At 40.4% G+C, this 12090-nt stretch overlaps 1 protein-coding gene across 1 annotated transcript; it reads right to left on the bottom strand.

The window, feature by feature from the left end:
- Window positions 1-3260: 3260 nt before the first annotated feature.
- On the bottom strand, window positions 3261-9514 carry LOC115132442 (tumor necrosis factor receptor superfamily member 5-like). The gene is made up of 9 exons (XM_029665098.2): window positions 9366-9514; window positions 8758-8836; window positions 8463-8588; window positions 8217-8363; window positions 7917-8010; window positions 4720-4778; window positions 4231-4329; window positions 4115-4146; window positions 3261-4002 (listed from the first exon to the last, which is right to left on the bottom strand). Exons 1-9 carry the CDS (start codon window positions 9423-9425, stop codon window positions 3640-3642), a joined length of 1059 nt encoding a protein of 352 aa, XP_029520958.1. The 5' UTR covers window positions 9426-9514; the 3' UTR covers window positions 3261-3639.
- Between the last annotated feature and the right edge of the window lie 2576 nt (window positions 9515-12090).

A 12090-nucleotide genomic window follows, 5' to 3' on the forward strand; every position in this document is an offset into this window, starting at 1 on the left:
AAACATGTCAAATTATGTTTATAATCAATCCTCAGGTTGTTTTTAGTCATAATAATCAATAATATTTCAACCGGACAAACGCTTCATCAATATACAGTGCCTTGCGAAAGTATTCGGCCCCCTTGAACTTTGCGACCTTTTGCCACATTTCAGGCTTCAAACATAAAGATATAAAACTGTATTTTTTTGTGAAGAATCAACAACAACTGGGACACAATCATGAAGTGGAACGACATTTATTGGATATTTCAAACTTTTTTAACAAATCAAAAACTGAAAAATTGGGCGTGCAAAATTATTCAGCCCCTTTACTTTCAGTGCAGCAAACTCTCTCCAGAAGTTCAGTGAGGATCTCTGAATGATCCAATGTTGACCTAAATGACTAATGATGATAAATACAATCCACCTGTGTGTAATCAAGTCTCCGTATAAATGCACCTGCACTGTGATAGTCTCAGAGGTCCGTTAAAAGCGCAGAGAGCATCATGAAGAACAAGGAACACACCAGGCAGGTCCGAGATACTGTTGTGAAGAAGTTTAAAGCCGGATTTGGATACAAAAAGATTTCCCAAGCTTTAAACATCCCAAGGAGCACTGTGCAAGCGATAATATTGAAATGGAAGGAGTATCAGACCACTGCAAATCTACCAAGACCTGGCCGTCCCTCTAAACTTTCAGCTCATACAACGAGAAGACTGATCAGAGATGCAGCCAAGAGGCCCATGATCACTCTGGATGAACTGCAGAGATCTACAGCTGAGGTGGGAGACTCTGTCCATAGGACAACAATCAGTCGTATATTGCACAAATCTGGCCTTTATGGAAGAGTGGCAAGAATAAAGCCATTTCTTAAAGATATCCATAAAAAGTGTTGTTTAAAGTTTGCCACAAGCCACCTGGGAGAACACACCAAACATGTGGAAGAAGGTGCTCTGGTCAGATGAAACCAAAATTGAACTTTTTGGCAACAATGCAAAACGTTATGTTTGGCGTAAAAGCAACACAGCTCATCACCCTGAACACACCATCCCCATTGTCAAACATCGTGGTGGCAGCATCATGGTTTGGGCCTGCTTTTCTTCAGCAGGGACAGGGAAGATGGTTAAAATTGATCGGAAGATTGATGGAGCCAAATACAGGACCATTCTGGAAGAAAACCTGATGGTGTCTGCAAAAGACCTGAGACTGGGACGGAGATTTGTCTTCCAATGATCCAAAACATAAAGCAAAATCTACAATGGAATGGTTAAAAAATAAACATATCCAGGTGTTAGAATGGCCAAGTCAAAGTCCAGACCTGAATCCAATCGAGAATCTGTGGAAAGAACTGAAAACTGCTGTTCACAAATGCTCTCCATCCAACCTCACTGAGCTCGAGCTGTTTTGCAAGGAGGAATGGGAAAAAATTTCAGTCTCTCGATGTGCAAAACTGATAGAGACATACCCCAAGCGACTTACAGCTGTAATCGCAGCAAAAGGTGGCGCTACAAAGTATTAACTTAAGGGGGCTGAATAATTTTGCACGCCCAATTTTTCAGTTTTTGATTTGTTAAAAAAGTTTGAAATATCCAATAAATGTCGTTCCACTTCATGATTATGTCCCACTTGTTGTTGATTCTTCACAAAAAATACAGTTTTATATCTTTATGTTTGAAGCCTGAAATGTGGCAAAAGGTCGCAAAGTTCAAGGGGGGCGAATACTTTCGCAAGGCACTGTAAAAGGAAAACAAGAAAGGTGCACTCTCGGTCGCACGCATGAATAACCTCTGGGACACTGCAGTGTCCACTCATTCAGAGTGGTCTTACTTCCTAATATTTCAGAATACAAGCCTGAAACAGTTTCTAAAGACTGTTGACATCTAGTGGAAGCCATAGGAAGTGCAATTTGAGTCCTAAGTCAATGGAATCTGTATAGGCAGTCAATGGAAAACTACAAACATTTAAGGTTTTCGCCTGCCATTTCAGTTCTGTTATACTCACAGACATTATTGTTAACAGGTTCAGAAACGTTGGAGTGTTTTCTATCCAAATCTACTAATTATATGCATATGCTAGCTTCTGGGCCTGAGTAGCAGGCAGTTTACTTTGGGCACGCTTTTCATCCGGAAGTGAAAATAGTGCCCCCTACCCTAGTGAGGTTTAAGCCGTACACTCCACAGAGCTGGGATTTACGGAAGAGTGGACAGAAAAAAGGCATTGCTTAAAGAAAAAATTAAGCAAACACATTTGGTGTTTGCCAAAAGGCATGTTGGAGACTCCCCAAACATATGGAAGAAGGTACCCTGGTCAGATGAGACAAAAATTGAGCTTTTTGGCCATCAAGGAAACGCAATGTCTGGCACAAACCCAACACCTCTCATCACCCCGAGAACACCATCCATCCATGTTTTTCATTGGCAGGGACTGGGAAACTGGTCAGAATTGAAGGAATGATGGATGGCGCAAAATACATGGAAATTATTGAGGGAAACCTGTTTCAGTCTTCCAGAGATCTCAGACTGGGACAGAGGTTCACCTTCCAGCAGGACAGTGACCCTAAGCATACTGCTAAAGCATCACTCGAGTGGTATAAGGGGAAACATTTAAATGTCTTGGCATAGTCAAAGCCCAGACCCCAATCCAATTGATAATCTGTGGTACAAGAAAGATTGCTGTATTAAAGATTGCTGTACACCAGCGAAACCCATCCAACTGTAATTGCTGTAAAAGTTGGCTCTACAAAGTATTGACTCTTTTTTTAGGGGGGGGGGTGAATAGTTATGCACACTCAAGTTTTCTATTTTTTGTCTTATTTCTTGTTTGTTCACAAGAAAAAATATTTTGCATCTTCAAAGTGGTAGGCATATTGTGTAAATCAAATGATACAAACCCCCCAAAAATATATTTTAATTCCAGGTTGTAAAGGCAACAAAATAGGAAAAATGCCAAAGGGGGGTGAATACTTTCGCAAGCCACTGTACATACCAAATGTAAACAGTGCATTTCCCCAAACCATAGCCCTATCCTTAACCACTCATAATTAATACCTAAGCTTAACCCTTTGAGTTGTTTCTGTTTAAATCCTGTAACCATGTGGAAATGGGTCAAAATTAGACATTCATCCACATTACGTTAAATCCCGACTTGAAAGTATGAGATCAGGTTGGATATAGAGTTGAAATGTATTCAATTTTGAGTTGCATCCCAATATTACACTTTATATACTGTTATATCACAGAAGACTGAAATATAACAAAACCATTTAACATAGAAACACCGGATTTTAGTCAGCATTTTTTTATTTGATTAATTATGAAAAATATGAATAACATTCCACCCATGAGGCCACTAGAGGGTGATTTGGTCATTTCACCAACACACCCACTGGGCACAGATATCAATTCCACGTCTATTGTTGGTTCAATGTAACTTCATTGAAATGACGTGGAAACAACGTTGATTTAACCAGTGTGCGCCCAGTGGGCAGTGGCATTTATTTTCGATAGTTTAGTGCAAAGGAGAGTAATTACAACAGAAAACACAATACAGGCATACTCTAGTATGCTTATGAAAATGTTCTATAACATAATACAGTAACAACCAATAGTTTTTAAAACAGTTTACAATGTACAGAATATTCAGCAATATTTAATGAATATTTCATGGTAATGCACAATCTGACCATTGTATATTGTGTTCGGCACCGGGTAAAGCCGAGTGGTTATGTGATACCATTTGTGGATCAGACAAACAAGTATTGTGTTGTTTACCCTGCTCCTGCGCCACCACATGTCCATTTTCTGTCATCTCTTCAGCTTTGGCAGAAGACTCGGCTTGAGAGTCGTTAACATCATTCTCCACTGGTGTTTGAGTACCTGGTGATGGTGGTGATAGTGGCTTTCCATTTTGGATCATAGGTTTGAGTTGTTCCCTTTCCTCATCAGGTCCTTCTGAGTTTCTCCCGTCATTGTTTCTGTCTTCTGTAGGTCTCCTCTCCCACCCTAGACACTCCACACAGGGTTCCTATGGCGAAAGATGTCAGCAATGTCAGTCATATGTGCATTAGTTTGTCAAAATACTAAATTATAGCTGTATTACTGTCATGGCTGATCGAAATGTCAGAAAAATAACATACCTTTCCTTTCTTGTAGGCCTCTCCATGTTTACCTAGTACACAATAAAATATGATTATTTAAAAAATCCTATGTAAAGTTTTCACTCAAATAACATCATAAAAGGAGTGTTATATACCTTTATATTTCCACAGGATAATGCCCACAACACTCGTGACCAATGCAACAACCACAAGGGAACATCCTGCTATTCTTCCAGAGAATGTGGGTACTAACACTGTAAAATAAATCAAAAGAACATCACAAACAATAAAACCAACTATTGTCAATCAACGATATGCCTACGGCCTATGTGTTACTGACACTAGTTTTGACAGACGTAAATAGGACAGGCTACTACAGTAAGCTGCCCTACTATAGAATACTGTAATACTGAGAAAATTCCTCCACACAGCCCTACCACATGTTTTGGTTTCAGTGATATGAATGAAACAGTCCCGTACAACCATGTTGCACAGTTCAGGAGAATGAGTTACTGTGAAGAAGTGATGGTCAACTGACAATAACGGAATACATTCTATTGTTCAACAATTTATTATGGTTGAAGGAAAATGTTGTAATGTTTGGGTAAATTGTGTTGCGTTCATCGTGTGGACCCTGTACTTACCACAGACAATGTCAGAGGTGGATGTCCCATTGGTTTCAGTTTTGGATCCTTTGTCACAACTGAAATTTGTTAGGGGAATGTTTTTGAGTATACAGTGCAGTTTATGAACAACATTGGTCAAATATGTGGAAAAATAATCAAGCAATAAATCAAGAAATTCTTAAGTTGTTCAACCAACTAATCAAATTTAATTACATTGACTGTGACTAACAGTTACAACTGCAGTATGATAAAATACGTTACATAAACTCAGCAAAGAAAGAAACGTCCTCTCACTGTCAACTATGTTTATTTTCAGCTAAATTAACATGTTTAAATATTTGTATGAACATAACAAGATTCAACAACTGAGAAATAAACTGAACAAGTTTCACAGACATGTGATTAACATAAATGGAATAATGTGTCCCTGAACAAAGGGGGGGTCAAAATCAAAAGTAAGTCCATATCTGGTGTGGCCACCAGGTGCATTAAGTACTGCAGTGCATCTTCTCCTCATGGATTGCACCAGATTTGCCAGTCCTTGCTTTGAGATGTTACCCCACTCTTCCACCAAGGCACCTGAAAGTTCCTGGACATTTTTGGGGGGAATGGCCCTAGCCCTCACCCTCCGATAAAACAGGTCCCAGACGTGCTCAATGGGATTGAGATCCGGGCTCTTCGCTGGCCATGGCAGAACACTGACATTCCTGTCTTGCAGAAAATCACGCACAGAACAAGCAGTATGGCTGGTGGCATTGTCATGCTGGAGGGTCTTAGTCAGGATGAGCCTGCAGGAAGGGTACCACATGAGGGAGGAGGATCTTCCCTGTAACGCACAGTGCTGAGATTGCCTGAAATAACATCTAGCTCAGTCCGATGATGCTGTGACACACCGCCCCAGACCATGACGGACCCTCCACCTCAAAATCAATCCCGCTCATTACAGGCCTCGGTGTAGAGCTCATTCCTTCGACGATAAACGGAAATCCAACCATCACCTTTGGTGAAACAAAACAGTAACTCGTCAGTGAAGAGCACTTTTTGCCAGTTCTGTCTGGTCCAGCGACGGTGGGTTTGTGCCCATAGGCAACGTTGTTGCCGGTAATGTCTGGTGAGGACCTGCCTTACTACAGGCCTACAAGCCCTCAGTTCAGCCTCTCTCAGCCTATTGCGAACAGTCTGAGCACTGATGGAAGGATTGTGCATTCCTGGTGTAACTTGAGCAGTTGTTGTTGCCATTCTGTACCTGTCCCGCACGTGTGATGTTCGGATGTACCAAACCTGTTTAGGTGTTGTTACATGTGGTCTGCCACTGCGAGGACAAACAGCTGTCCATCCTGTCTCCCTGTAGCGCTGTCTTAGGTGTCTCACAGTACGGACATTGCAATTTATTTCCCTGGCCACATCTGCAGTCCTCATGCCTCCTTGCAGCATGCCTAAGGCACGTTCATGCAGATGAGCAGGGACCCTGGGCATCTTTCTTTTGGTGCTTTTCATAGTCAGTAGAAAGGCCTCTTTAATGTCCTAAGTTTTTATAACTGTGACCTTAATTGCCTGTGAACTGTTATTGTCTTAACGACCGTCCCACATGTGCATGTTCATTCATTGTTTATGGTTCATTGAAACAGTGTTTAAACCCTTTCACAATGAAGATCTGTGAAGTTATTTAGATTTTTACGAATTATCTTTGAAAGACAGGGTCCTGAAAAAGGGATGTTTCTTTTTTTTTTGCTGAGTTTACATGTTATATACAGTACCAGTCAAAAGTTTGGACATAAACCCTTGAATGAGTAGGTTTCTTTATTTGTACTATTTTCTACATTGTAGAATAATAGTGAAGACATCAAAACTTTGAAATAACACATATGGAATCACGTAGCAACCAAAAAAAGTGTTAAACAAATCAAAATATGTTTTATACAGGTGATTCTTCAAAGTTGCCACCCTTTGCCTTGATGACAGCTTTGCACACTAGGCATTCTCTCAACCAGTTTCATGAAGAATGCTTTTCCAACAGTCTTAAAGGAGTTTCCACATATTCTGAGCACTTATTGGCTGCTTTTCCTTCACTCTGCGGTCCAAACATCTCATTTGGGTTGAAGTCGGGTGATTGTGGAGGCCAGGTCATCTGATGGAGCACTCCATCCACTCTACTTCTTGGTCAAATAGCCCTTACACAGCCTGAAGGTGTGTTTTGGGTCATTGTCCTGTTGAAAAACAAATGATAGTCCCACTAAGCACAAACCAGATGGGATGGCGTATCGCTGCAGAATGCTCTGGTAGCCATGCTGGTTAAGTGTGCCTTGAATTCTAAATATATCGCACCAGAAAAGCACCCCCACAGCATCACACCTCCTCCTCCATGCTTCACGGTGGGAATCACACATGCAGAGATCATCCGTTCACCTACTCTGTGTCTCACAATGACACAGCGGTTGGAACCAAAAGTCTCAAATTTGGACTCATCAGACCAAAGGACAGATTTCCACCGGTCTAATGTCCATTGCTCGTGTTTCTTGGCCCAAGCAAGTCTCTTCTTCTTATTGGTTTCTTTGCAGCAATTCGACCATTCTGTAATATCCTCATGAGAGCCAGTTTCATCATAGCGCTTGATGGTTTTTGTGACTGCACTTGAAGACAACTTTCAAGGTTCTTGAAATGTTCCGGATTGACTGACTTTCATGTCTTAAAGTAATGATGGACTGTTGTTTCTCTTGGCTTATTTGAGCTGTTTTTGCCTTAATTTGGACTTGGTCTTTTACCAAATAGGGCTATCTTCAGTATACCAACCCTACCTTGTCACAACACAACTGATTGGCTCAAATGCATTAAAAAGGAAAGAAATTCCACAAATAAACTTTCAACAAGGCACACCTGTTAATTGAAATGCATTCCAGGTGACTACCTCATGAAGAATGCCAAGAGTGTGCAAAGCTGTCATCAAGGCAAAAGGTGGCTACTTTGAAGAATCTCCATAATAAAATATTTGGATTTGTTTATCACTTTTTTGGTTATTACATGATTCCATATGTGTCATTCCATAGTTTTGATGTCTTTGCTATTATTCTACAATGTAGAAAATAGTAAAAATTAAGAAAAACCCTTGAATGAGTAGGTGTGTTCAAACTTTTGACTGGTACTGTATTACTAACAGATCTATTGTTATTATTTAACACATCACAGTTATTAGTAAAAAGATTGAACTCAGTACTTACACTGTCCATTGCTTGCACTTGCTCTCTGCTGAGCTGTCGCTGGAGAAGGTGTTTGCAGGACAGGCCTGACACACCGTGTCCCGGATGTGGTCACCTGAGAAAATATACAGCATACGGCTATAGTGACCACATGCTCACAAATGACATCATTCAGGTAGCCTAACTCTAGCAGCTCAAACCACGTAATAAAATAGAATAGAAACAGAAACGGATCAATAAAGTCCATGTTTGAATACATAGCAGGCTCACTAGTCTAGAATTCAATCGTTGCTGATAGTGTTATAAAGGCGTGTTTTCTACCGGTGTAAAGTGTCTCTTGTCCTGGTCCACATTTAGTGTGTGGTACACATGTCAGGCACTCTTTGCTGGAACAGTGGTGTCCTGCCTTACATATGCATTGGCTGAGGCTGGTTTTGCTCCGATTGGTACTGCCCTCAAAGTTTTTATCTGTGGCAGGAAGGAGATACAAGTGTAGTGTTATTACAAGCAGATGAGGCAGATCAACAGTAATGTCCTTGAATATGTAAACATTATAACAAGTCTCACTTTGGTCACAGTATGGTTGCACTTCACAGATGATCTTCTCTGTGAATGATTCCTGGTATTCATTCTCTTGGCAGGGCATACAATGTGGATCAAAACAACCACTATGGTCGGATGACATCCTTGTGCCTATTAAAAATAATGTATTTTTATCATAATAAATACTGTACTCTTATAGCCTAATTAAGTGTACATCCTACAAGGGTTCAGACTCTGTTTGACTCAACAACAAAAAAATGTAAGAGGTAGTGAATGGGAGTATATATATATAAGCTATAATGAATGTTCTCTTCCTTACCTGGCCCACACTTATTACAACACTCCCCATTATTATCATACTGTGTTGCTGGATCACAGGAGTAAACTGCGGGGAAAACCTGTAAACAAAATGTATATTAAAAAAATCCCTATTATGATGTCTTAGAAACCTCAGGTCAACTGTCGCAAGTCACAACCGAACAACTGTCTCAACCACAGTAGCGGTGGAAAGTACCTAGATTCACGCTCTAGAGTCTGGACTAGACTAGACCACCATTCACTTGTCTTTTCTAGTACTGAGCATAGCAGCATGAACGTTTCAAATGAGATGCGAGCTAGTAAAATAACATGAAATGTAGGTATTACAGCTTTACCTATGACAATGGTGTTCTTAATCGAAAGTAAAAGTGTGTTGAATGAGCTTTCTGTGCATTTAGCAATCTTGGTTAGAAACGCATCAAAATGTACACATTTAGTCAATCACTTTGTGTTACAAAAGAAACCTAACACTCATCCTCAATATAGGGTCATTGAATACATTTAAAGTGTAGCCTATTGTATGCGTACAGAAAATGGGTGGGAGCTATTGCTCCCGGGAATGCAGAAGGCATGTCTTCATTTACACATAATAGACTAAAACCTACTTACCGCCAGCATAAATAAAAGCGTAACAATTTCGATCCTTTTCGTCTTGAAACAACCCAACATATTTGCAATTTCTCAGATTCTAGGTATTCACTCCGCAGCTACTGTACAAGCAAGCAAGTCAGTCGATAACAGCTGAGCGGTGGGCTGGGCTCTGAGCATAAATAACTGAGAGAGGGAAATTCCCAAAACACGTGTGACCATTTCCTAAAAATGACAAAACATGTTGGAACTCAAGATTATGTGGAATGCACGATTATTCCCAAACCATCAAGTAGGCCTACGAAGATTTTTGTGAACAATGCCATCATTATCTTGGATTACTTATCATAGCGGTCTACAGACAATTTATATGTAAGTTTAGTAAGCAGCGGCTTCTTTATTTGAGTGTCGTTTGTGCTTGCATTTAGAACACACATTTGGAAGTGTCATTCGCTCCCCACATTTGCTACACTTGTGTCAGCAGTGGGATGCAGGTGACCGTGAGGCTAGGACATCGTAGGTGCAGTTAGGACACCACCGCCCAGTTGAGTTGATTTAACATTTCGTGGAATCTGGATTATTGGTGATTTCCAACATTGAACTCTTCTATAATGGTCAGGAGGTAGCCTACCATTGCTGACTGCCAGAGGTGCGAGATCGTGCGTGTCCCCCCTTGTGCAGGAAATCCCCCGCCAGTGAGTCGGAGTGAGGGAGCCGCTGTACAATCCCCAGGAATCCGGATGAGAAGTTTACTTGAGAGTAGTTGACAAACTGTAAAGCAAAACAACAAACAGGATGATAACAAAGAACGCAAAAACAGCTCTCAAAATAATCAGGCCTCAATCAAGTTGAGTTAAACTCAACTCCATCTCAATGATGATGAGAGTTGTGATGAGTGTGGGCATACTGCGCCTCCCTATCAGTCAATAGTTGTGAACATTTCAGTTCTTAAACTCTTCACTTGTACCTATGTTTGTCCTATGTAATTGCTTGCCTTTATTTGTTTGCTTAAGGATTGGCCCCCTTTTTTCTCCAATTTTCGCCAAAAATGACATACCCAAATCTAACTGCCTGTAGCTCAGGCCCTGAAACAAGTATATGCCTTTTCTTGGTACCATTTGAAAGGAAACACTTTGAAGTTTGTGGAAATGTGAAAGGAATTTATGAGAATATAACACATTAGATCTGGTAAAGGATAATACAACGTTTTTTTGGTGTTTTTTTTGTACCATCTTTGAAATACAAGAGAAAGGCTATGATGTATTATTCCAGCCCAGGTGCAATTTGGATATTGGCCACTAGATGATCCAATGAACCATTGCATTTCTGTTCAAAATGTTGTATCAAGACTGCCCAAATGTGCCAAATTTGTTAATTAATAACTTTTCATGTTCAAACTGTGCACTCTCCTCAAACAATATCATGGTATTCTTTCACTGTAATAGCTACTGTAAATTGGACAGTGCAGTTAGATTAACAAGAATTTAAGCTTTCAGCCAATATTCGATATGTCTATGTCCTGGGAAATGTTCTTGTTTCTTACAACCTCATGTTAATCGCATTAGCCTACTTTAGCTCAACCGTCCCACAAGGGGACCCACCAATCCTGAAGAAGTTTTAAATATGTAGTTTTTGATAAGGGATGGTTCAAAATTTACAGAATGGGGATCTGGAGGAAAGTGGGGGAGGGTCATGCTTTTTCAATTTCAGTCAGGGGGAGGTTATGTTTTTTTAAACTAGTCCAGGGGAATGCTATGTAATTTGTAGTTGACATTTCAATATTAGTTTGGGGATAGGGTGGGGCTGCCAAGAGTATGTTTGGGATAGGTTGGTGGGGAGGGTGTGTTTGTTAAAAAAAGGGGGGAAAGTATGTTTTTTTGATGATTGTATTGCTATTGTAACCCTATAAAAACAACTGTTCACTCTTCCTCCCCCCAAAAAGTCGCTTATTAGGCTATATATTGATGTGTGCCCGATGCAGCCACTCATCTCTGATTCTCCGTTGGGCGTGCACTATCAACTGCACCTGTAGGCTATTTAGTGTCGTCTCAATCAAATCAATAGCCTATAGGCTATATATAGGCTATACAAAGTGCATGCTCGGAGAAGCACAGAGCAATGTTTTAATTCTAAGAAAATGTACTTCCTTCCCGAGTCTTTTGTTCAAAAATATAAACGCAACATTCAACTTCAAAGATTTTACTTACAGTTTATAGACAGTTACAGTTCATATAAGGAAATCAGTCAATTGAAATTGTCACACCCTGATCTGTTTCACCTGTCTTGTGCTTGTCTCCACCCCCCACCAGGTGTCTCCCATTTGTTCCATTATCCCCTGTGTATATATACCAGTGGTTTCTATTTGTCTTTTGCCAGTTCATCTTGTCTCATCAAGCCTACCATTGTGGTTTTCTAGTCCCTGTTTTCTAGTCCTAAACAAATCTAAATACATTTGAGATTTTTCAAAGCAGCCAACCTTTTCCTTGATGACAGCTTTGCACACTCTTGGCTTTATCTCAACCAGCTTCATGAAATAGTCACCTGGAATGCATTTCAATTAACAGGTGTGCCTTGTTAAAAGTACATTTTTGGAATTTCTTTCCTTCTTAATGCATATGAGCCAATCAGTTGTGTTGTGAATAGGTAGGGTGTCATGCCCTGGTCTGTTTTTCCTGTCCTAGTGCTTGTCTCCACCCTCTCCAGGTGTCGCCCATCTTCCCCACTTATCCTCTGGGTATTTATACCT

This window comes from Oncorhynchus nerka, linkage group LG7 (genome assembly GCF_034236695.1).
Source record: "Oncorhynchus nerka isolate Pitt River linkage group LG7, Oner_Uvic_2.0, whole genome shotgun sequence".
In the NCBI taxonomy this organism is placed as follows: domain Eukaryota; kingdom Metazoa; phylum Chordata; class Actinopteri; order Salmoniformes; family Salmonidae; genus Oncorhynchus; species Oncorhynchus nerka.